At 37.5% G+C, this 27,411-nt stretch overlaps 1 protein-coding gene across 2 annotated transcripts in view; it reads right to left on the bottom strand.

Annotated features, from left to right (window-relative positions):
- Window positions 1-1,574: 1,574 nt before the first annotated feature.
- SERGEF (secretion regulating guanine nucleotide exchange factor) overlaps window positions 1,575-27,411 on the bottom strand; it is an 86,706-nt gene continuing 60,869 nt past the window's right edge. Inside the window, exons 11-12 of one of the 2 annotated variants that reach the window (XM_032232175.1) lie at window positions 10,853-11,058; window positions 2,291-2,373 (exon numbers count right to left, since the gene is read on the bottom strand). In XM_032232175.1, coding sequence (XP_032088066.1) covers window positions 10,865-11,058 — 194 coding nt within the window. In that variant the 3' untranslated portion in view covers window positions 2,291-2,373; window positions 10,853-10,864. Of the gene's footprint in view, window positions 2,374-10,852; window positions 11,059-27,411 lie in introns of both variants that reach the window. The other variant, XM_032232183.1, reaches the window with a different exon arrangement.

Genomic DNA, 27,411 nt, shown 5'->3' with positions numbered 1-27,411 from the left:
CTACATTTTACTGGTCTTGGTGAAGGGAAATGTGATATATATGACTATATATAAGTGACTTCTCCCTTCCGCAAGACCAGTAAAATCTCTTCATTTTCTTTATGAAGAGATTTTAGGCTGAAATGTTAGAGAAGGAGATGTTACTGAAATTGTATCTCATCTTTTATCTATTAGCAAATCATAAAACCACATAATTCAATCTTAATCAAGAAAAGTCCATTAACAAGTACCAGAAATAAATATAAATACATAAAATAAATCAATTTCATATTCCTTTCATTTACTTTAGCCAATAACTTACCATTTTCTCTAATAATACAAAAAATGACTTCTTTCCATATCTTATCTCATAACTATACATAAATCTTTAAAGCTTCATCATTCAAAATTCATTTTAAAAATTCATTAAAAGCTACCCGAAACAACATATTGAATTTTACTCCCATCAAATAATGTCCTATAAATTAATTTCTCATCATCTATTCATCTCCTTTCGGAAACTCCTTCACAAGTTCAACAGTTTCCTTTCATTTTAATACCATAGCTGTTCACTTTCTCTGAAAATAAAAAGAAAAAATAATTTCCTCTTTCTATATCTTATCCATAAACAAATCTTTAAAGCCTCACCACTGGGTGACAATTTGTTTCCAGGTTCAATTAAAGTGTTGGTTTTTCCTTTTAAAGCTCTAAACATGGAGCTAAGTTACATCGGGAACCATATTTACCCCATCTCATCAGCCCCTCCTACCCTCTCAAGCCGACCCTATCAGTTGAAGAATTCAGACTAGCATGTTTGGGAAGACAGCTTTCTCAGCCCTTGCCCCCCCGCTTTCAAATATTCTCCCCTTAGAGGCAAGACTGGCCCTGTTTCCTGCACTTTCTAAAGTATCTAAAGACTTGGCTCTGCCATCTTGCTTGGGGCTCATACAAAAGCATGCAGCAGTGTGGTTAGCTAGTGACCTGAAGGCAACTTTTAATGTAAAATTTTAACTATTCTTATTTCTTTTAAAATTTTATATTCAGTTTTTATGTTTTTAAGATTTTATTTTAAGACTGCCCAGTCTTTCACATACTCTATGAGGGAGACGTGTAGTTTCTAAATGATATAGGCAGGCAGGCGTTAGATGATTGGATGGATGGATGGATGTACGGACAAACAGACAGATATAGAGATGATATATAATAGATGGTAGATGATGATGATAGACAGACAGACAGATAGATGATAGATGATAGATGATAGATAGATAGATAGATAGATAGATAGATAGATAGATAGATAGATAGATAGATAGATAGACAGACAGACAGACAGACAGATAGATATAGGGGGAGAGACAGACAGACAGACATAGAGGTAGTCCTCAACTTACAACCACAATTGAGGCCAAAATTTCTGTTGCTAAGTGACAGAGTTAAATGAATTTTGCCCAATTTTACAAACTTTCTTGCCACAGTTGTTAAGTGAATCACTGCAGTTGTTAAGTTAGTAAAATAGATGTTAAGTGAATCTGGCTTCCCCAATGATTTTGCTTGGAAGGTCACAAAAGGTGATCATATGAGCATAAGGATGCTGCAATGGTCATAAGTGTGAAAAACGGCCATAAGTCATTTTTTCCCAGTGCTGTTGTAACTTTCAACAGTCCCTAGATGAATGGCTTTAAGTGAAATGCCACCTATAAATAAAAATAAAATTCAATCCTGGTCTCCTATCCCGCTCACATACACACACACCATGGGTGTTAGAAATCTTGTAGACTTCCAAGTCCCAAATAGGCTTCCCAGAAATTCCTCACACCCACACCAGCCCATCCCAAGAATTCAGTAGGCTATTCAAGGAAAACCCCATGCCAGTCAATAGGGCAAAAGCAAATCCACAAGGCAAAGGCAGTCCAGAGTTCAAGAGGCATGAGCCAAAATTCAAAGTACAGAATCAAAATCTGGTAGTCGAGGCAAGAATGACTGCGGCTGAAGAACACACAGCAAGGAAACAGACATGTTGTTTCCAGCGTCACTTCACTCCAAGCGCCGAGGTAAATAGCCGCTCCTTGGTGTAGTCCATCAAGAGAAGCAAGGATGCCGACTCACAAATAGCCTGGCTGAACTTTGTTGTGCCTGCCTCCTCTTAACCCTTCTCAGACTGGGAAGGGTAGGCAAATTTTCCTCCTCTCCCGAAGGCTCTGGGCTTCCCAGCTGTAGCTGGACCTCTCCTGTCCATTGCTCAACTGGCCACTCGTCCCATCGCTCCTCCTGCGACTGTTCTGCTGTGCTTGGTCTCGCTGCTGTCCTGGCAGCCTCCGGCAACCTTCAGATGTTCCTCCATACCCGCTCCTGATGTCCCTGGACCTGGCTCTTCTTCATTTGAACTAGCATCTGGAGAAGATACAGACACATATATATATATTAACCTTGATCAAACAAGTCAACTGTATAAATCTTTTTATTTTTTAAAAAAGTATTGATGCTTATTCCTTTTAAGTAGTGTCTCAGAAACTGATTTCTTTTCATCCTCTTTACCATTCCTCAAGAATATCCTTACAGATATAATACATCTCTTTTGTAAGTCCAACGTAAGGAGGCTGTCCAAGTCACCCTTTTCAAAAAAAATTCCTGATAATTGATAGCTTGTACCTCCCAAAACTGCTGAAAAGATGGTGGTTCTACCCTACTTCCCGTATCAGTAGGGTACCAGTTTACCAGTTCTAAGAGAAATCTTAACTTTATTTGGCTCTTTTTCATAAGATTGTATCTTTAGTCATTCAAGCCTTCCCCGAGCTTTTTCAGCCTGCAATTTTCAAAAAAGCAGAAGCAGTATTTCTCTCCACAGTATTAACAGTACGGCAACTAAGCTGTGCACCTTTTGAAAATAAGAATTTTTGAACCTCACACGAGGACTTCCCTGTTACTCATTAAAGCAGCCTGGTTCCCACCCCCCTCCTCCAGCTTCTAGATGGGACTGAAAATAATGTCACTTCTTAAAGATATATTTGAACGAATACTAATCAGTGCCAATTCCAGGGTTAACTGGACCTCAGGATCTTATTTGAAGTTCTCTAGTTGCCCCTAACCTACGGTATTCTTTTTTCTGGCCCCACTGGCAGGATATAACATCTGGCCAAGCAGTTTATTTGCCTGAAAAGAATTGGCTTTTCTGCATTTCTTTACTGCCATCTAGTGATATTTTTTTTCCTGCAGACCAGATCCGATAGCCCTAAATAATAATCATGCTTTCCATCTTTGTACCTGGGAAACTCCCAGTTGTGGACCTCTATGTCTGGTAATATAGAAGGAAGTTATTTTATTTAGTGCATCTTAGGGCTGAAATTTATGATATTTTTTTTTACTTGTTAGAAACAAATGGAGGGTGGGAAGAGCAATAAATTTTATTTCTGTAATCAACCATATGGTTAAACTGCTTAGATGCCATATTGGTCACTTGTAAATAGCCACATTTCTGTAGTCACCCAGGAATTTTGTAATATTTAAATTGGATGTATCTAAAAGTTGGCAATAGATTGTGTTTAACTTTTTTGCTTTGTGTTCTTTTTATTGTTTGCCTAAAATAAATAAAAGTAGACAAAAATTATTTTAGTGCTAAAAGTCAGATATGGGAATGTTTCAATGTAATCATTGGATGAAAATTAATGTCATGCATACAATACAAATGTTAGGCAATAAAAATACAGATGAAATCCATGTTAAAATGCATTTAAATTAACTGCCATCATATCACTTAACATTTTAATGAAAACTTAATTCTGCTGGTTAAACAGATTCTAGACCTGAGATATAATAGGACAGAAAATGTGCAAGTCAGACCCTTTCCCCAATTTCTGTTGAATTTCATCACCCGTCATGAGATCTAAAGACCCCTCTCCCACAATGATTCATTTTGGGTAAGATTCATAATTTTCAATATTGCTGCAGAAGGGCAAAGGGGTGAACTTTTTAGCTTCCAATGTGTCCTTCTTTGATTAACTTCAGGACAGGCTCCAAAATCAATCATCAAATAATTCTGTAGTGAGGGGCTTTGGAGGGCAGATGGAGAGCAATCAGGGGGCCTCTTTCAGGATTCATGATCATGATAGGCTGCAGCAGGAAAGAAACTTCCTACGGGGAGTAAAATCTAAGCTACCAGGTTTCTGCTGATCAACACCAGCATCCAGAGTGGGGAGGGAATGGAGATTTTGCAGTATCCTTCCCCTGCCACACCACCAAGCCACACTCACAGAACCAAAAAAAATTGAATTTCACCACTGCTGGAATGTCACAGCAACTTTCTATAGAATCTTCAGAAAAGGGCTCCTAACAACTCTTCTCTCTTTAAAGGAAAACAATGTATCCAAGTAGAGTAAAACCTACTAAGATTTAATTCCACTTTAATGCCATAAGGCAAAAGTATCTCAACATCCAATTCTGTGGAATTTGGTAGTATTGCTATAACGCTGCAAATAAAACTAACAGAACTGTTATGGTATTTTAAAGATTATCAAGATTGTTTTTGATTCTGCAATGGGCCACAGGCAATTGCAGGTAAATTCCTTCTACCTTTAGCAGTCCAAAGACAATATTTGGCTATTCTTTGTTTTGGCAAAGATATTTTCTTTATGATGGAAGCAGCAGTTGAAAATAAGGGAAATCAAAGCAAAAGATATCCCCATCCAGACATCCCATAAAACAAATGGGTTGAATGCCATAATGTCATGTCCTCCAATAAATTTTTGCCTAACTATCTGCCAGAGTCTCTCATTAGAATGGAATGCCTATTTTATCTGAGGCTAAAAATATTTCCTAAAAACTACGTAAAAGAACTATTTCTGCTTTATTGTAAGGCTACATTAACAGAATATTGCAAATCTCCAGGTACAAAAGTACAAACTTTCTGCCACTTTTACCTGCTTGACCCTTTAGAGCAGGTCTTTCCCAAGTTTCTTTATCTGACAGTTAAGCCACTGGGAGTTTCTGCCTCTCTTGTGTAATTGTTTTCTAGGTAATTATTTTGTGGTGTAATTGTTTCTCTTCCCCTCATTTTCCAAGTCATCTACACACATTTCATTACATACAAATGCAATTTGCCTAATGTAAATAGACACCATGAATGAGAAAATAAGACTTTGTAGCTCTTATTCTTAGCATCAGCACTTGACAAATAATCAGGCTTCCCTTTACTATGTATTAGAAACAACTGCATTGATGCTTGCTAAATATTGGTTATGCTGCCTTACAGGTAGTCCTCAACTTATGATCCATTGCTTAGTGATGGTTCAAAGTTATACAGACCTCTCCTGGTGTACTAATGAACTGGTTCCAAAGTTCAAACATCTGCCGCACAAACACCCCAGAGTCACAATACTGCACATTGGGTGTTCAGCAACTGGTCCATTGACAGGACCTCATTTTATGATGTTTTTGCCAAAAACTGGCAAAAATTTACAAACAAACAATTGGTCCACTTAACAACTGCTTCGCTTAACAACCACTGCCCAAAAATGTCATTAAATGGATAACTCACTTTAAGACTATCACAACTTGCAACTTGCACTATTACAATCATAAGGAGAACATAAACAGAACCACCCGTATATCCTTGTTTATCTGAAGGACTGAGAATTCATATGCTAAAATGTTCTAATGTTTCTAGATGATAGTTTCTGATCAATCCCATTTTTTTATTATTAGAAGTTTGTCCTAGGGATATCCAATCCAATAAAAACTTGTCTAGCAAACAGATGAAAGAACATGCATTGTAGGAACACAACCCTTTACAACAGGGATGGGGAACTATGGCCATTTTATGACCTAAGGACTTCAACTCCCAGAATTCCTGAGCCAACATAGCTCAGAAATTCTGGGAGTTGAAGTCCACAGGTCATAAAGGGGCCATAGTTCCTCACCTCTGCTATACATGAACAACCCTAATTTAGCTGCATTTAATAATGTTCCCTTTTTGTCACACAAAATAACAATTCACCAGAAACTTTCAGAGGGCGATTTGGATTGCATACATAGATTCAGAAGGGCATATAAGAGTGTGGAGTTTCTAGTTTTGTTCCAAGGGTACCTGGTACGCCTTTGCTTTGATCCAACAGGCACAAAATATAACTAACATCAAAAACAGTGAGGAAAAGATTGTTCTATCCATTTATGTCATATCAAAAGGTCAACCCCCTCAAAAAATAAATGAAAGTTAAAAAAATTACATGATAAAAACAAAATATATACATGATAAAAATAATTAAATATTCAGCAATGCATCTTGATGCTCCTTACACAGATTAAACATCTAATCACATAATTCTACTGTTAATAATATGCAAATAAAGGAGGAGGATAAAGGAAATAAATTCTATTTATTTTATTATGCAAAAATAATTAACGAATACAAACAATAGATACACAGCACAGAATTAACAATATACTGTAAATCACTGAAGGTGTACACCTTAAATGAACTCAAATTTAGGAGGAAAAATAAAAAGGAAGAACAAAGGAAGAGGAGCAGAAGGGACACAAAATGCAGCTGGGAAAGAAAATTCAATTCATAATCTTCCCCTGTAGCCAAGGATATACGGATAGAACAAGCAAATGCCTAATCAAGAGCTAGAGATAAAAAGTTTAATAGCCTGAATACAAGTAAGCCTAATAGCAGAACATGATTTTTAAAAAATCCTTCTGCAAAAGGATGTCAGCAAAAACATGAAGAGGTAAAATAGTTTATAGCATGCTCAACATTATGAAATGATTTCTGAGTGTTGATGATGATTAAAAACAAAACAAAGACAGCTGGAAGGACACCTCATGAATACTGTACTTTTTTTCTTTCAAGCAATCTTCCTCATCAGATTGAACATCCTTGTGCGCTGTTGGATTTTTATAGTGCAATCTGAGGGGAAGCGTAATAGAAGACTTTTTGTCAACCCATATAATTTCATGCAGTTAGAAGGAGCTAATTAGTTCATTCACTTGCTTAATGCGAGATCTAATAGAGGTAGGTATAGGGGTGTCAAGCCTGCGATGACATGTTGTCACGTGACATGTTGTCATGTGTCACAACTTTTTCCCCCTTCGATAAAAGGGGTGGGGGTGATGCACCTGGCCCACGGGCTGCACGTTTGACACCCCTATGCTAGAGCATCTCTGATACATGACCATGTAGCCTCTGTGTTTACCTGGCCAATAACAATAGTAATAGTTATGTTAGACTTACAGTATTTTTCGGAGTATAAGACGCACTGGAGTATAAGACACACCAAGGTTTTGAAGAGGCAAATTTAAAAAAGTAGGTAGGTAGGTAGAGGGATAGACAGGGAGAGAAAGAGAGAGAAATTCAGTAGGTAGGTAGGGAGAGAGAGAGTAGTTAGGTAGGCAGGTAGGAAGGTAGATAAAAGGATAGAGGGAGAGAGAGAGAAATAGAGATAGAGAAATATAGTAGGTAGGTAGGTGTTTCTGCTGGCACAACACTTAATCAATGTAATTCTCTGCAAACCTCTCCAAAACAGTCCGTTTTTCACGAAAATAGGCCCATTTTTTTTTTAAAAAAGGCATGAATAGCCTTGGGGGGGTGGCAGAGTGCTCCTGGGGTGTCAAAAATGAGCAAAAAACGCCTCATTTTTTGCAAAAACGGGCCCATTTTTTGTCAAAAGAATTGCATGCATAGCCTTAAGGAGACTTATAGTGTGCTGCTGGGGGCTGGGGAGGCAAAAAATCACCCTGTGTTTTGCTCATTTCTGACCTCCCCACTCCCCAGGAGATCTTTAAAAGCCTCCATAAGGGTATGCACGGCCATTTTGGTGAAGGGCAGGGTTTCAGGAGGCAAAAAATGCTGTATTCGGTATATAAGACGCACCCAGATTTTCAGCCTTTTTGAGGAAAAAAGGTGCATCTTATACTCTGAAAAATACGGTATATATTGCTTTATAGTGCTTCATAGCTTTCTCTAAATGGTTTACAGAGTCAGTCTATTGCCCCAAATAATCTGGGTCCTCATTTTACCAACCTCAGAAGGATGGAAAGCTGAGCCAACCTTGAGCCCATCAGAATTGAATTCCTAGCAGTGAGCATTGAGTTAGCCTGAGATACTGCATTCTACCAAATATATTTGTGTACATATATTACGATTTATGTTTAGTAGGATATGATTAAAAGTCACTGCAATAATTTCTGGTAACATTTTTACAGGTAAAGTTATCAGAGATCACAAATGGCTAAACAGATTTTGTTAATCAATCTTAATTGGCTTTCCGAATAAATTGCTTGCAAACAGATGGAACAGATTAGGTTTACAGAGTATCAGACTATTAACACAAAATCCTGGATTTGTAGAGTACTGTTATCACTGATTCAGTTGATGTGGCACAGAACTCCAAAGCTTCTGCATTTTATACATATGGCGAACTCCAGTCTAGGAAAGTAAAACTCTCTTTTTTAATTAACTAGCTTATTTGTGAATGCTGCTATTATATTTATGCCCCTTCAACAACCTAATATATACATATAAAGGCTATGATTCAATTCCAAAAAAAGAGCTTTAAAAGGCACAGGACAGCAAATGTAGCACCTGGTTGCAATTCTTTAAAGCAGCCCTGTCGCTCACAGAGTATCCACTGAATCCTGAGAAAAGACATGAAGGTTTCAAAGAGGTATAGGAAGTTGTTATGTTCACAGACCTGCTTATGATTGAAACTAAATCAAAAGGGCTGCACAATTCTAATACATATATTCAGGAGTTTGACTTATAAAATATAGGAGATGGGCATTCAATCCAGGAATGAACTAAAGAATAAAGGAGGAAGACTCGGGAAAAGTATTTTTGTATCTGGTGCTGTCACTTAGATATTGAATTAATTCACAAAGGCCTTTCAAAATACCATCTGGATTTGTTACCCAGCAAAACATCCAGTCAATAGCCAGTAAAATGTAGAAAGGTAACAAGTAACCATGAGTTTGGCAACATATTCTAGTACATACTTGATTGCTTATGTGTGTATACATGCATGTGTGTAAGAGGCCTAAAAAATAAATGAAAAAGTGAGACAAAGAAGAAGAAAGATCTCTAAAGCAGCAACTTTCAATCTTCTTTGCAGCAGGTAATAGTACATATACAACAGAATAATAGAATTGGAGGGGACCTTGGAAGTCTTCTAATCCAACCCCCTGCTCAAGCAAGATACCCTATATCATTTCAGACATGTAGCTGTTCAAAATCTTCTTAAAAACCTCCAGTGATTGATTATCCACAACTTCTGAAGGGAAGCCATTACTGGCATGATTATTCACCTTTTCCAGCCTCTGAAATTAAATATTTTGGATCCCGTCTTCCTGTAAACAATGCTTTTAAATCAGTAAATCCCCCTAACCACAAATTTTTCTCCATTTGCAGCAAAAAGTCCATAAAGGGTTTCCATTCTTTTATTTAAAAAAATATTATTGTTTTTTCTTTAATTAGACAAGTCAATTTAGCTATTTCAGTCAGTTCTATTCCCTTCACATTCCACTCCACCATTGTGGGTATCTCTTCTAATAAATTTACAGGAACCTACAGTAGAACAAATTCTTTAAAAATATCACTGTTTAAAAACTTTTATAGTCCAAACTTTTAATGTACTTTTTGCTGCAAGTTAATTCCTAGGGAAAAAAATGTTCTTTTCCTGTTAAACACAGAAGGTCCAGTTAAACTGCTATTCCAAATAATTCTCTAGTTTTTAAAGAGTTACCATCTGAAGCGCTTAAGAAAGTGGGACTTGATATCCATTAAAGGATCCATTGAGGCCACAAATCAGATCTTCCTTGGCTCCAGGCACTTCACTCAGGAGGTGCCAGCAGAATTCTTTTGGGCACTGAAGGCTTCCTCATAAGGAACTGCTATCCAGAGCACACATGGGCAATCTTTTTGGCTTTTCTTTGTCTGGAGAAATTGTGTACGAGAATTATGCTGGCAGGCATAATTCCATCCTCGGCATCCCTACCCTTTCAGAGAAGCCTCAATCCACCATTTTTCTCACCTGGAAGTCTCTATATCTGATTGTATATGTATTGATAAAACAGTATAGTCCAATTATAAATCTCCAATATTGAGATTAATTCTCCAATATATTTTCTTGGATAAAAAATGGACAAGTAGTCCTTCACTTAATTATCATAACTGGGATGGGCAACTCTGTTGCTAACCAGCACAGTATTTAAGCAAGCCATCAGATGATTGTGACTTATAATTTCATTGTTGGCTTCTTCATTAACCTTGTTTGTTGGAAGCTGGCTATGAAGTGTTCAATTGAAGATCCCATAACAGCAGAACACTGTAACCGTTGCAAGTGTAGGGACTGGTCATAAAGTTATTTTTTCAACACCATCATAATTTTAAAGAATCATTAAACAGGGCAGTCATTAAGCAAGGATTACCTGTGGTAATCATGTGCTTGATATCAATAAATGTAGGAAAAGGACTGGCAGAAGGGGGAGGAGTTAAACTAGGCATCAGTTTGGAATCATTTTGTATCCACAAGCAAACTAAGTCCAAGCCACCCTTGTCTGCCATTAATACTTATCTAGTTTTGTCCAGGTGCTAACTCTTAGTATCAGGAGATTCCTGTGTATAGGCTGTAGCAATAAATCAGTTCATTAGAGGCTTTACATGTAAATCTGGTTTTACACACTTGACAATAAATAAAGTCATTTCATCACACCTAAATGTTTTCATACTTTGCTCCCCTCAAACAAAAGCCAAAAAAAATCGTCCTCCTTTTAAATATGAACCCGGCAAAATGACTGTCAGTATATAATATGGATAATCTTGCCATGGCTAGTATGACTAAATTGCTTTGACTTTAACTGCATTTATTAACCAAAGACAAACCTCAGGGTGAATTTAAAATTGTGCAGAGGGTGTTGTGTCTAAGCTTGGTAAAGAGCAAAATGCTAAGGAGTGTCCGGCTCCACATCCAATTAAAAGCACCTCTGAAGAACTCAGAGATTCCACAGGCTGAGGAAGACAAACGTTTTCTTCTGTTTCGTTGCCACACATGCCATGCTCATTCCATCCCCAGGAAAAACACTGGCTACCTAAGTAAAAGGAAAAGGAAATAATCAGCATATTAAAGCAGCTAGTGAAAAATCGCAACATCCGAAATCCTAGTGAATCATACTTGGAAAAAGCTCACTAACCTTGCTGTCCTAAAAAAAAAAAAGGAAGAAAAAGAAAAGTGTGGCCTTACCAACCACTTTATAATGCCTTGGTAAGGCCACACTTGGAATACTGCATTCAGTTTTGGTCACCACAATGTAGAAAAGATGTGGAGACTCTGGAAAGAGTGCAGAGAAGAGCAACAAAGATGATTAGGGGACTGGAGACTAAAACATGTGAAGAACGGTTGCAGGAATGGATATGTCTAGTTTAATTAAAAGAAGGACTAGGGGAGACATGATAGCAGTATTCCAATATCTCAGGGGTTGACACAAAGAAGAGGGATTCTCCAAGGCACCTGAGGGTAGGACAAGAAGCAACGGGTGGAAACTAATCAGAGAAGCAACTTAGAACTGGGGAGAAATTTCCTGACAGTTAGAACAATTTATCAGTGGAACAGCTTGCCCCCAGAAGCTGTGAATGCCCCAACACTGGAAGTCTTTAAGAAGATGTTGGATAGCTATTTGTCTGGAGCGGTATAGGGTTTCCTGCCTAAGCGGGGGGTTGGAGTAGAAGACCTCCAAGGTCCCTTCCAAATCTGCTATTGTATTGTATTGTATTGGTATACATATTGATAGAAAAGATATACAGATAGTCCTTGACTTACACCCATCCATTTAGTGGCCATTGGAGGTTACATCAGCACTGAAAAAAAGTGACTTCTGATCTTTTTTCACACTTATGACCACTGCAACATCCCCATGATCACATGATCAAAATTCAAATGCTTGGCAACTGGTTCATATTTATGACAGTTGTACTGTCTTGGGATCACGTGGTCACCTTTTGTGCCCTTTGACCAGCAAAGTCATTGAGGAAGCCAGATTCATTTAACAACAACTGTCGTGATTCACTCAACATCTGTGGCTAGAAAGATCATAAAATGGGGCAAAACTCACTTAACCACTGTCTGGCTTAGCCACAAAAATTTTGGGCTCAGTTGTGGTGATAAATCGAGGACTACCTATGCTAATTTAGAGGCCTTCACAGGGATTAAAAACTATGATGCAGGGACTGCAATTGAAATGATTATTACATTGTGGATCATTCGTAATAGTTCCGTTAAAAAGAGAATAATGTGTGTTGGGAACTTTTTAATTGCAATCCAATTTTGCTCATATAACATTTCCCAATTTTCCATGATATCTTCACTTTGTCTGATCAAGAACCAAGATTGATTGTTAGTGGTATTTAGAGATAGAAATTCCATATGAAATTCTCAGACACTTAAAATAACTTGATGCCAAAGGGAACTCTTTGTCTGAAAAGAAGCAGTTTGCTTGTGGGAGAATTATTTCAGCTACTCTAATGCTCTTTTTGGCACTTACCATCGAAGAAAAATACTTACAAATGAAATGATTCTTTTTTAAAAACTTTCATTGAAGTATCTACATGACATTTAATATTGAATAGATTTCTCTGGGGAAGAAAATTCAGCTAAACAATAAAAACCAAACAAATTTCTAATAGCATCTTGGGGAGTACTTCAACCACCAGGGAGGCAATATCTTTTCTAATTGCAAGATGCAGCTCTGTTTACAGCAACTGTCTTTGTGAAAAAGGAGATCTTTATAGCAGTATTTCTCAACCACATCAACTTCAAGATTTGTGGACTTTACTTCCCAGAATTCCCCAGGCAACACGTAGGCTAAAGAATTCTGGAAGTTGGAGTCCACACATGTTAAAGTTGAGAAACTTTGTTTTGTAGGGTTTATGAGGAGCTGGAGCTCCATTCTGAAAGAGCAGACTGCAATTTCCCAGTATTTTATTAAAGATGTGTTGAATTTTGACAGGGAAAATCTCAAGTCACATATGGCAAGGAAAAAAAATCGCTAATGAGGCTTAGGGACATACACTTTCGGCCAAGCACATTCATGGCCAGTCTTGCCAAAAACATCAATATATAAAACTTAAGGTAAAAAATAATATAAGACTCTTGTGGAAAGAATCCCCTTGATTCCTACTTTATTTTCTAGAATTGTTAATGATTTAGCCTTTTTTTCCCAAAGTCAGCAAGAAGAAATCAATATATGCTTATGATTTCAGACTCTAATAATAAATGCCCAGGGGAAAAGTCCTTGTGCACAGTCACAACAAAAAGATATTGCTGACTAATTGCCCAAGTGTACAATATTGAGGAAGTCCCTGGTGAAATTCTCATGGATCAAACCCCAATCCATCCAGTCGGTTGAAGCATTTGTGCATCCACTTGGATTCAGGTCTTTAAAGTTGAATGGGAGAAAACCAAAAGCATTGTTGTCATGAAGGACAGACCAGTGAAATTCCAGATCCAAAGATCTAGTGGACTATGTTGTCACACAAAGGAAGAAATGGCATAAAAAAACAAGCCGGCAATGGCAGCAGCGACTGGGGAACTGGTTCGGCCTGTTGTCCCTACCAGTTCGCCGACCCAATCCCAGTGGGCTGCTACCGAACTGGTAGCAACCCACCTCTGATCTGATGTGATCAGAGGAGATGTTAATACAAAAGATTAATGATGGTAGGCATCCAATCTTATATCTTTCAAGAAAGTATTTATCAATGGAAAGGATATTGTTAGCCCTAAAGGGTGGTCAGACTAAGAAACCAATCCCATTAGGTTTAAAGATATTTTCATTTGAAAAAACAGTCTTGACAGAAGACACTTCCTTCACTTTATTTTCATATAGCAATAGCAATTAGACTTCACAGTGCTTTACAGCCCTCTCTAAGTGGTTTATAGAATCAGCATATTGCCTCCCAACAATCTGGGTCCTCATTTTACCCACCTCAGAAGGATGGAAGGCTAAGTCAACCTTAAGCCTGGTGAGATTCAATCTGCCAAACTGTAGGCAGCCGGTGATCAGCAGAAGTAGCCTGCAGTACTGCACTCAAACCACCGTGCCACCGCGGTTCAATATTAATTCAGGACGGTCCTGTCTGAGGCATTTTCTCAAATTACACAGAAACGTATGCTCTGAAGTGAGTAATGGAAGCCTGTATGGTGTGAATTCAATACAATGACATACAACCAACTAATAGTTTGATTAGAAAAAAGTAAAACTTCCTAATAAAAGACTTGTACATTGTTATTTGATCTTTCAACCACTAAATGCAACAGGTGGGAAACCAGCACCAAGCTACTCCCCTTCTATGAAACTGACCCAGAGACAGTATCTGTACACTGTGTATCACTGACACCTGTGAAAGTCCCCATCCTTTTCATAAAAGAGGAGGGTCCCATGTTACACCATAGCATCTTCACACCTATTCTTACCCAAACAGAACAGTTTGTTTTCACTTTGCTGATACAGAGATTACAGTAGGAGCTGGTTTTGTCTCGCATGGGAAAGCTCTCATAGAAGGTGGGCTATACCAGTAAAAGATGCCATGCTGACATTAAAGGTGGGATGAAACCCAACTAGAGAAGAGAAGAAAGCTGGAAATAGAAATAATGGCTGGTGGCTCAAATGACTGAAATGGTTGGGTAGCTAGTTTTAGTAAAACCCAATACAGTGTGGTAAATCTGGACTGGACTAGTTCTTAGGCAGCTAAAAAGAATGCTTAAAAAAATTGTTTGGACATGATCTGAAGAAGCATGCTGCAGAGGAAGAGATGCTGTACAGAAGGTTTCTGGTGGTGTTGAAGACGACAGAAGAGAAGTTGATCAAGGGTTTACCTACCATGGAGAAAAGAAGATAACAAATTGCTAATCTGATTGGTGGAGGATGCTACCAATATAACTTTAAGCCCTTTCCAAACTCTAGTTTGAAATACCTTAGTATTTAATAATATATATAGAAGGATGTATATGTGCAAGGTACATACATACCTTAAGTTCATAATATAACCTCCTATATGATTTGTGTTTAAAATGGCTCTGAGCTAGAAGTTAGAGTTCAGAGGGGGAAATGCTCATTTAATACAACTGCAACAGATTCTGTCAGTTGGGAGGATAGAATTGTTCACAAAGAATGCAAAACAATTAGTGAAACTATGTGACTGTTCTAATAAAGTTACGCTAAAATTGCTTTCTACCATGTTTTAAGTGAATAACAAAAGGGAAAAACATTGGAAAACTATGCTTCTTTCAACCTGATCCCTTCAACCCATGCGAAGATTCCATGGCACATTGCCTATAGAAAGAGCACTCACATAAATGAGGGCCAGTTTTAATTAAACCACTTTGTCCCATGTTATTAAATGTTTTGTCAAATTTTCTGTCCAGATAAGTTATGTAATTGTAATTGATGAATGCTGTTAGTTGATGAAACTGATCAGTTAATTGATTTATTATTTTATTTTATATGTTATTAGACTACTAGCTGGGTATTTATTTATAGAGGGAAAATGTCCGGACCAAACATAATTTCCAATGTTGGATTCTCCCCCTTACCAGAGGGAGCCCCTTGTGAAGTACTGTGAAGCCATTACCAAGGCAACTCCACTGTGCTGTACAGTAGAAGCCATTTTACAGCAGTATAGTAGAATCCATTTTAAGGTACAACAGGCTGTATCTTAACATAACACACACTCCAAGGTGTATCTTACCCCCACAGTATTTTTTTCCATAGAGTAAGTCATCTGTGTACCAGATTTGGTTGAAATTGCTATGCTGGAACACACACGCACACACACACACACACACACACACACACACCTATATTTCATATATAGAGATTTATTTGTTAGACTAAAATACCACTTCCTTACACTTTATCCTTGGCCCTCAACAATTAACTTCAATGCATTCAAGAAATAGGATCTTCATTCCTTTATTCCTTAGGAACACCTGTTTTCTTCCTTTGAGACAACCATGACCTGGATGACTGAGAATCTCCATAGAGATTCTGGAAATGGACATTTGAGTGAGCTACAGTTAGTCCTCAACTTATGAGCAGAATTGGGACCAGAAGTTTCATCTGCTAAATAAGACAGCTATTAAATGAATGATGCCCAATTTTACAATTTCTTTTTTGCCATGGTTAAGCAAATCATTGCAGTTAAGTGAGTCATGCTGTCTTTTAGCAATTCTGGCTTCCCCATTGATTTTGCTTGTCAGAAGCTGGCTGGGAAAAGTCACAAATGGCAATTACATGACCTTAGGAGGTTGCAACCATTATAAATATATACCAGTTGCCAACGACCCATGTTATGATTATGTGACCATGGAGATGCTGTTAAGGTCAAAAGTGCAAGGACCTGATGCAAGTCTCTTTTTTCAGTGAGAATAATCACTAAATAAATGGTTGTAAGTCAAGAACTACATGTAAAAGCAGAATGAACCATTTGTAGATCTCCAGTTTGTGGTGTCCCTCTATTCCTCTTCTAGCAGACTCCCTCTGCATATCCAGGCCAAAATTGTATGTTTGCAATTATTTCTCAATATTTTTAGTGTGCAGCCTAAATCTTTTTGGGGGGGGAAGGCTCGGCATTTCAAATGGGAAAACAATCATCCTTTATTTGTATGTTTTAAAGTTAACCCAAAGGAAAGTTGGAATGGGATTCTATTACTTATTTATAATTTATTTATAAATTTATTTGCTACCCATCTCACATCCAATGACTCTTCTATAAGTTTTCATAAGAGAAACATAAGACTAATATCCCGAAGGATAAAGATAAGCAAGAATCCACGATAGAACATTCTTCAGACAGCAGATATCTTGTCTGGCAGAGAAACCCTTTGAAGTGAGCTAGTCCCACATTACAGTCACTTTATGGTCGATATCCCGGTAACCATTTTGTGAGAGTGCCCACAAAACAAACACGTTCAAAATACTAAATATGCTCTCCAGCCTCTGTGACAAGATGAAGAGTTTTCTGAATAATATTGTGAATCATAAATTAAAAAATATTGTCCATCAAGTTATTGATGGATCTTCATTTCTTTGAAGCAAAGCCCATCCGTGAAAATGAATATTGGGGAAATCTCCTCTAACTATGATGTTGCTTAATATCACAAATGGTGAAAAATCTGTTAGATGAGACATAAGACGTTAATGTTTCATGGGATGCTAAGTTTCAAAGAGCAAAGCGTCTTCCTGAGCGCATTTATTATTCAGCTATTATTTGGCAAATAAGAACAACCACACAAAAGGTGCCTTCAGTTGCAAAAGGGACCACTTGTGATGTAACTTAGCGCACTCTGTGTTTGGTGTGAGACCCTTTCTCTTTCGTGTGTGTCTCTTCTTCTCATATCAGGTGATTCAGCAGTTTATTTCCTTTCAACTGTACATGTGAAACCAGAAGTGGGAATATTGACATAGAATGATAAAAGCTATTCTTACATTTTAAAAGGAATAGTTCTGCGTGTCAGAAATTCAGTGAGAAAACATGTTCTCTTTTTCTAAGTTTATTTTGCTGATTTGAACAAGCAGAGGATATGCATTAGAATAGAATAGAATGAGGTTGAAGGGACCTTGGAGGTCTTCTAGTGCAGCCCCCTGCTCAAGCAGGAGAACCTATGCCATTTTAGATAAGTGACTATCTAGACTCTTCTTAAAAACATCCAGTGTTGGAGAACCCACAATTTCTGGAGGTAAAGTGTTCCACTGGTTAATTGAACTTACTGTTAGGAAGTAAGTATACTCTTTATTGTCATTGTACTTAAATACAATGAAATTGGTTTCTCCTTAGTTCCAGATTACTTCTCTCCTTGATTAGAACCATCGTTTCTTATCCTGCCCTCAGATGCTTTGGAGAATAATTTGACTGTCTCTTTTTTGTGGCAGCCCCATAAATACTGGAATACTGCTATCATGTCACTCCTAGTCCTTCTTTTCTCTAGACTTAGGACATAGATGTCCAACCTTTTGGCTTGCATGGGCTGCAATGAGTGAAGAGGAATTGTCCTGGGCTGCATATAAAATATAGTTAACATATATAAATAACAAGGCTTTTATTTTTTATATATATAAATTATGTAGGGCTGCATTACAAACTCATGAGAGCTGCATGTGGTCTATGGGCCACAGGTTGGACATGCCTGCATTAGGATCTCAGAATTTGGCTGCTTAAATAATTATTAAACCAACCAGATGAAGGTCTCCCTAGTTGTGAACTGGGACAATAATATAGACAGACTGAGTTCGTAAAAGTTTCTCAATTTTAATGCAAGTAGTTGTAGCTGAATCCTTTTCTTACTTGCCTAAATTGGCTTATATTTTTTCCCAGGGTTTAAGAAAATGTATTTAAGCATAGCATAAATATCTGTCTGTTTTACATTAGCACCAGTAACCTGATTGAGTTGGAATGTGGGTCATTTGAAGAATTGTTAAAAAAATACTTTTCCAGCTAAAAATCAAGGAAAATTATTAATCCACACAATTCAGATTTCCCTGTCACATAATTTGATAATGAAACAATAACCAAGATTGAAAGAAGGAGAAACAGGAATGAGCTGCCTGATCAGCATTCCTTGCAGAGCTGCACTTTGGCTTAGTCAAACAACCGAATAATTTTGAACAAAGCAGAAGTTCAAAGGGCTAAAATTACAGAAGGTGTTTTTTGTCTCTTGAAATAATTGTGTCTGTGAATGTAAGTGCATACAAGGTGCAGGCTGCCAGTATATCCTTTAACTGAAGTTCTGAATATAACGTTAATGACAGTTTTTAATACAGAACAATTCACTGAAGATAACAATGGACAGCAGGCATTGATTCCCACAGCCATTCTCATGCTTTTTAAGGGCACATCACATCTCAAATATATATATAGTAAAAGGACGAAATATATGTGTGTGTGTGTGTGTGTGTGTGTGTATGTATATGTATATGTGTGTGTGTATATAGATATATAGATATATAGATAGATAGATAGATAGATAGATAGATAGATAGATAGATGATAGATAGATAGATAGATAGATAGATAGATAGATAGATAGATAGATAGATAGATAGATAGATAGATAGTCTTTTTGTCCAAAAAAAAATACAATTTTCCAGGAGAAAAGATATTTCTCCCTCTCTTTTCTTTCTTAAGTGCCAGTGCAGCCCATTTTCATGTGCAAAGTCTTAGAAATGGAAAGATGCTCAATTGTTAACATAATTCTGCTGAATCTAATACCCCTGCAGCATACTTGCTATTTTGAAAGGACAGAGATGCTGGGTTGCTATAGAAACAAGGCAGCAAGTCTTTAGATTGCTCATCCCTGAAGAGATACCCTGTCAATATATTTAAAGACTGAAAATAAAAATGTAAGCAGCAACAAAATGTAAACGAATTTTGAACAATTGTCTAATACTAGCCCCTCAGTTTAGGCACAGCCATGCTCTTTCTTATGGGCTACCCAGAACAATGCCTTTCAATAATCTATGGTATGAAAACAAAAATCATCAACCTGCAATAATATCCAGTTGAGTTACTTAGACGCATGCTCACAACGTAAGGTATTAGTTCTTACATGCAAACATACCTACAAGCTCTTCCTTTTTAGGATAACCAACATTATGCTTGATGCAAAGTAAGAAACAATAAGCCAAAATGTTAAATAAATGAAAATAAACGAAGCAAAAACTAATTTATATCTTTTGCTATGCTTTTGTATACTTTACCATCTTTGCGAACCATCCTTCTCCCACATTCATAAAATACTATGGATACTGCCTTTTGTGCTTTTAAAGTTCTCACACTTTTTTAAAGAATGTTATGAATTTAATTCAACCACAATTTTATTGGTCTTCCTTTTCTTTTTGATTCATTTATTCCTTTTCATGTATTTGTTTTGCAGTTTGTTCATCTATTATCTTTAAATAATTGAACAACTCAAATATTTCTGTCACATTAGTTTTCTACTTTTGTATTCAGTTCACATGTATTCAGCATCCATTCATTCTTGGCCCTGTCTCATTTTGGTTTATCACACTTATTAAAGTACCTCATCCCACTGTATTCAATTTATTATGTTCATCTTTATATACCCGACTATCATTTCCTCAAAGCAGGCAGATATATGCATTTTTGCATCTTTTGACTAAACATCCAGTCCTCACACTAGACCAAATACTACCTTCTGTATCTCAAATTTTTCCATTCACATTCCCATATTTAATTCACATTCTATCCATTTCCTCTATTTTTTTTTATTTAGAACTCGCAATCATTCACTCTTGTCAAGCACAACTATCTTGGTTCTCAAAACTTTAATTCTCTGTTCCACATTTACTGAAAATCATTTGGGTTTTCAGCCAACATCTGCATGCACAAGTGAATGTACTTCTGCATCATCAACCAAGATACCTCTAATATACCGGTATTTGTTCAAAAATTCAACCAAAGTGGCATCATACATCCCTACTAGAGAGTACTAAACCATTCATAAACTATTCCTTTTATTCTCACACATGCATTGTTATATAATTAATCATGAAAGCCAGATGGGTGACTTTGATTCAGCCAATCTTTCTCAGCCCAACCCACCATATACATACATACATACAATACATACTGTACATATATATGTTATATATAACCATGACTTAAAGGAACCTCCCAAAAAATCATAGCATTTCAGGTTGCTTCCCCAAATACATCAGATGACCTACATACCCTGACATTTGAGATGAGGCGATGGTGAGCTAAGAACATCTCCAGAGGATGGCCAATGGACTGGCAATGAGCTTAATCCAACTGAACCTCTCTGGACCAAGAGAGGACAAGAGACTGCCTGCTCCTCATGAGGAGACCACAGGATAGCAGACAACTCACAGGTCTAAACTACAGAAGATGAGAGAAGCCATTAAGCTCTCAATCAAGGCAGAGCTTTTAAGGACACTGGATTGTCCACTCTCACTTTTTAAAAACACCCTCACTTTTGAAATCTGTTTAATTTAGTTTGCTTGCATCTAATCCCTTGAAGGTGAACATTCATGCCCATTATAAGAACATGATATATGAAGGGGCAGCTAACTAAGATGGGATTTCATGTTAAATTTTGATAACTCATTTTAATAGTTACAGACCCCCACTGTGCAAGAATGAAGATGGGGCAGCCGTACAGGGGAGATGTTGGTTACAGTATAGTAACTCATATCACTGTTATATCTTCACTCCACAGAAAGACAGATTGTTCACTGGAGAGGAGGAATATAAGAACCTTCTTAAGGTCTTCCATTTTATCCGTGTGAACATTCAACATTTTTTTCAATGGAAATGTGCCAATGGTTAAAACTTTCTGCAGTTAAAGCAAGAACTCTCTGAAGGGTGGAAGCTTAATTGTTTCATATTATCTCCCATTTTTTGAAAAAAAAATCATTACTGATATGTGTTATTAGGCTAAACCTTCATTTTCTAAAAAGGAAATAGAGTAGCAGTTTAATGTATTAATACATCTTAGCAGTCTATTATTCTATGTAGGCTACAGAGATTAAAAGACAATTTGCAGCATATGAGAATATTCCTGCCTATTATAAGAATAGATGTCATTGGAGAAAGCAAAATTTACAATCCAGAAAAAACTTGCCTATAAATAAAAATAAATATGTAACAACAAAAATAACAGAAAACAGGGGTGACATAGCCACAAGCGAGAGTGGCAAATGAATTAAAATACATTTCCTTACACATCTACAGGATCAATTCAAAGGTATATCTTCTCCATGGCAACATAATTGTCTCAAGAATAAGACACCATTTCGGGGGGGGGGGTAAATAAACTTCAGCTCTTGTGTTATGATATAACAACATTTTAAAATAGAAAATAGTGGCCCAAGACAAGTTAAATATCCTTCTTTTTAAAAGATGTATACTTTTTTTATTCTTATCCAAGATGAAAAAAAATTAATTTTATCAGCAAATATGCCTTTTAGCAGCATGAGACTTCAGCAGAAACCAAGGGATGTCAATTTTTTGTTAGTTTGCTTATTTGGATGCCATCTGACTCCAACCAACTCTGAGTAGCTCCCAACTGTAAAATAATATTGAAAATCACAAAATATGGAAAATGAATAAAAAAACAAGAACAATATTAGTTACAAAATAATCACATGTTGGCAACCCAAAACAAATATAACAAAACAAACATAAAACCTCACAAATGGGAGAGGCCATCCACCTGATGCCAAGGCTTGTGCAAATAGCCAAATCTTTAAGGGTCTTGGGAACATCATCAGCTTAGGAGCCATAGAGATCTCAGAGAGAATCTCGCTGCAGAGGGTACTTTATAGCATGGGTATCCAACCTTGGCAACTTTAAGACTTGTGGACTTCAACTCCAACAGTTCCTCAGCTAGCTTTTCTGCCTGAGGAACTCTGGTAGTTGAAGTCCACAAGTCTTAAAGTTGCCAAGGTTGGAGGCCCCTGCTTTATAGGACTCTAGTTTATAGAATGTAGCTGTCTACATGTTGCCCCAATTCATTCCCCTCAAATCATTCGCACTTCAGAGCCACGGTGGTGCAGTGATTCGAGTGCAGTACTGCAGGCTACTTCTACTGACTGCCAGCTGCCTGCAATTTGGCAGTTCAAATCTTACCAGGTTCAAGGTTGACTCAGCCTTCCATCCTTCCAAGATGAGTAAAATGAGGATCCAAATGGTTGGGGCATTATGACGACTCTGTAAAAGTGGTTCTCCTCCTTCTACTTCAATTCCTTAACCACTACATCACACTGCCTCTCAGTCAAGAATCCTTTTCCATCCTGATGTTTTTCAGTTATAACAGACTTCAGTTCTCACAGCCATGAGCCAGTGCAATCAACCAAAGCAACAGTACATAGCAAGAGCCTGATGTCATAAAAACAGCATCATAAGGTGGCCTTTGGTTACAGAGAACAGTAAAATAAGATTTGGGTTTTTTAGTATTAATTTAAAAAAATTAAAGAATGAAATAATATTACAACGAAGCTTGATATTTGTCAAACAGCTGAATGGCAAGCCAAGAGCTTATTTCTGCAGATTTAAGTTTTTTCAGGATTGAAGATCAAACGGAGAACAAATAATAACTTCACTGACAGTGCTTCACTTTTCTGAAGAAGGCTTTTCTCATTAAACAGTCCTCTTTTTAAAAAAGCAATTCTAACTACTTCTCTCCCAGCCCAACAACAGTGCGCTTTTACCTCGGAGCATTATGACATTTTCTGCGGCCTACTTAGACACAGGCAGTCTGAGCAAAATATAAGAAAGAACACCAATTGCCTCTCTCGTCTTGCTGTTTCTATTTATTCCCACTGTGTGGAAAGAAATAAATTGACTCCAGGCCTGTAGAATATCAAATATTTAACCAGGCACAGCTTGTGGGGGAAGATGGAGAGGATTTTGGATGCTGCCCGATGCCCACCCCCCTCTTCCCCATATGTCTCCATTAGGGTCTTTCTCTGGTCAAGATTTCTTGATTTCCAAAACAGCCTGCTTCAAAGTCTAGATGAGGTAAAAGGTGGATCTGATAATACACGTATATTGCTAGTAGCAGTGTGGTGGTTTTACTATTATTTCTAGTGCAAGTTTGGAGTCTAGATGAATTGTACAGCCTGAGGCATAACCCAAAGTTATTTTATTTGATGCTCCCATTTTGTTTTCCCTTCATGGCAGTCACAAGAGTGGGGGGTAAAGAAATTCTTTTTAGAAGGGATCCTGTAAGAAGATCCTAGCGAACAAAATTATATTATACAAATCTATGCTACGATGGCCCTGCAACTCAGACTATTCTATATTTAGACTTGCCAAGATGAGTCAGACTCATTCCCAAGGGGAAACACTGCCTGCGATGGAAGTAAAATGGATCATGAGAAATAAAAATGACAGAAAGGATCTGTCAAGTAAGATGCTAGCAGAAATCCCTAAAGTCTTAGCTTGTAAATGCATATACTAATCTGGGTTAAGGGAAACCAGGGCTGTGGTTGCCTAGAGCAGCTAAAACCACCCGTTCTACCAGCCTCTTATTCCAGAGGGTTCACTAACTAGCCCTATACGTTCACTTTTTTTTAAAAAAAAGAGTCCCAAATTACATCACTGTCTTTGAGATGAAATATTTAGTTGTTTGTATAACAGCCTTTTAATTTAGCCAATGAAGTCCCAGCTCAGAGGTAAGTTTGTCGGTCAGGAATAGGGATTTCTTACATGATATGGATCTCCTTTATTAACTACTACTTTTTTAAAAAAAATTACAATAGGAAGCAAAACTGTTCTTGCGTTGCCATTTGTATATAAAGGGGGCTTTCTCTCTCTTCCTCCCCCCACCCCCTTGTATCTATACAAACATGGCATTTCCTGGATACAGAGAAGAAGCGCACTGACTCAGCCCTAGCAAAAAAAAATGTAGTCCAGATCACAAAATTCTATTAATAAAAATCTAGGAACTTCAAAGAATTACATTATCAAATGTGGAAGGTGCAATTCCTACAAAATTATTTTAACAAGTTTTGGGGGGAAAAGAAAATATGGTCAAGGGCAGGCAATTTAAAACTTACAAGGCTTGAGGGAGAATGTTAGAACATACAGAAAATAAAATGTCAGTCTCTTGGACGTAGGAATTAATCCAATGGTGGGATTTAGCCAGTTCGCACCACTGGGAAAACCGGTTGTTAAGTTACTCAGTAGTTTGATGAACTGGTTGTTGGAAGAAATCATTAGGGCAAAAAACCAGTTGTTAAATTATTTGAATCCCACCAATGGGTTAATCATATTTGCTTGCATGGGAAACAGAATACTTGTCAACATTATTTCTGGAGGGTAGCCAGTGCAATACATTTCAGAAAAAAATACTGCAACAAGACCCATATTGAACCTTGACAACTAGAAAATAATTGCTTTTCTATATCTTACATAATTCAAGAAATCTTATCTAATAATACTATAGATATAGTTTTGTCCTAATAAAAGACAGTAAAAAAATCACCTCTGCTCACATTTTTATGATTATAAATCAAAAGAATGGAAATTATTTAAAATATAAGCAATTAAAACTTGGGATCAGGAACTATCTGAAATTCCTCCAGCTGCAGCTTTGTAACAAGAAAAGAGCAGTTTTGGGTGCCATTAGCTACCCTATATTTACGCTATGCAATGATCAGTCACAAGAAAATTTATCTCTGAGCCTAAAATGAGATGCTTTGACACCTCAGAATCTTGTACTAACATGCTCCAGAACAGATGCATGCTTTGGAAAAGATTGTCCCCAATGGCCAAAGAGTTATTGGCTTGTTGCAGGCAAATTAATTACTGTAGTTCTTTTGTAGACAGACAGAAACCTTTCAAGTCAGTGTTGACTCCTGGCAACTGTCTAGACTAGTTCTTGTTGTTTTCTTGGAAAGATTTCAGAAGTGACTTGCCAGCGCCTTCATCTTAGAGCTGAGAGAGTGTGACTATCCCAAGGTCACTTAGTTGGCTTCATGCCTAAAGGGGAACTGGAACTCACTGTTTCCTGATTTCTAGCCTAGTGGTCTAACCACTACACCAAGCTGACTCTCTGCAGAATGCAGATGGGGTGCATTCTTCGTGAGAATAGTCTACTGGTTTCTGTTCAGAAAGGCAATATATTATGCACATTCACAATCACAGACCAATCAGAACACTAATGGCTGCAAATGTTGCAGGAGCACTATAATTCCATTCCTGTCATCTGAATTTCCATATTAGATTAGAGAGGCTATTCATATCAGAGGGAGCATTAGTTCAAGTCCCTTTCCATTTAGTCCATTTTTCTGGCAATTTTTTCTCTAGGTATGAATCAGTATCAAGTCTTGGTGGCATTATGGACGACACATCAATGTGGTTTACTTGACAATAACAGCAAATAGTTTTGTGATTTAACTGATTCTAGAATAAAATTCCCAGTCTAGGGATTTCCTAGAATCTCCTATTCATATATAGGAGGACCAATACTACCTAGCTTTTCAATATAAGTTAAGTAAGGCTGATAAGATGCTACCACCCAGCCAGATTATTTTTACTTTTATTTTATTTTCTGCCCAACTCCAGACTCATTTTGGGCAGCTCACAATATAATAACAAGTACATAAGATAAATAAATAATACAAGGGAAATAAGCAATGTGGCAAACCTGGCGTTGTGGTCCGCCAGCGGCCAACAGATTTGGCAGCAGATTTGGACAGTGAGGAGGTTGGGGAGGAACATGGGCCAGTCCTGGAATCTGGGGAAGGCTCTGTGGAGGGCTCTGTGGAGGGGGGGCAGAGCTATATGCCAGTTATCAGATGGCTTCAGAGTCAGACATCAATGAGGCAGATGAACAGCTGGAGCCTGTTCCCAGTGTGTGCAGGCACACAGGTGCCAGACGAAGCAAACAGCTAAAGAACAGGGGTCAACTTGGGAGGAAGGCCACAAGTGGACGATGAATGGCCCCTCACAGATGAAATAAAAGAGGAGCGAAAGGGGAGTGGAGCTTGCAGGAAACAATTAATTTGATTAATTGGTCTGTGACTATCCAAAACTCCTTGCCACATTTTGCAGATATCAGCCTGGCAGTTCTCTACGCCAGATAAGGTCTGTGACTGTAAATCCTCCCTTGAAAGACTTTGCAAGATGTGAATGAGCAGAATTCACAGTAAATTAATAAAAGGAGTTTGCTTCATTCTCTTGGGGAGCCTAGGTCAGAATACCCAAATCACTAATATCAAAACTTATGAAGATATGATTACATCTAACAAGGGTTCCATCCACCCTATTCCAAGACCCAAAAGAATAGCCAGATCTTTAAGGCCTTCCAGAACACCATCAGAATGGAAAGCAACTGGAGCTCAGTGGGGATCTCATTCCAAAGGTCAGGTACTACGATAGAGAAAGTTCACTTTCTGGCTCCCAAAATATTACACTGTTTAATCTGTGGCATCCAGAGCATGCCCCCTGTTGGCTCTTATCTGCTGGATAAAAGCTATGGGATATAGGTAGCCTTTCAGATGACTAATTTCCATGCCACAGAGTGCTTCATAAGTGGTAACCAGCATTTTGAATTATGCCTAGAAGCATAATGACAACTCCAGCATGCAAACCAAGAGTATCACATGGTCTTGTCTAGGCAGCCCACCATTTCTCAAGGATATTGGGATACAAATCCACTTAACAAAGAAACATACTGATCTTGAGCTTTGATTTAGAGAAAATTAGAAATTTTACAAGTGTATGGCAAATACATAAAAAGTAGTTAAAAGAATAGAAACAAAGTTGTTCACAATGATAATAATGATTACATATTATCAGAATTACGTATATAAAACTTATGAAATTTGATTCATTTTCATGCCATCATTTCATTAAATATGATTGGACACTATTACAAAAGAAAAGTCATATCAGGTTTTTCT

This window comes from Thamnophis elegans, chromosome 1 (assembly GCF_009769535.1).
Source record: "Thamnophis elegans isolate rThaEle1 chromosome 1, rThaEle1.pri, whole genome shotgun sequence".
Classification (NCBI taxonomy): Eukaryota; Metazoa; Chordata; class Lepidosauria; order Squamata; family Colubridae; genus Thamnophis; species Thamnophis elegans.
Note: the sequence above shows the minus strand (reverse complement) of the source record. Positions and strands in the feature narration are given on the sequence as shown.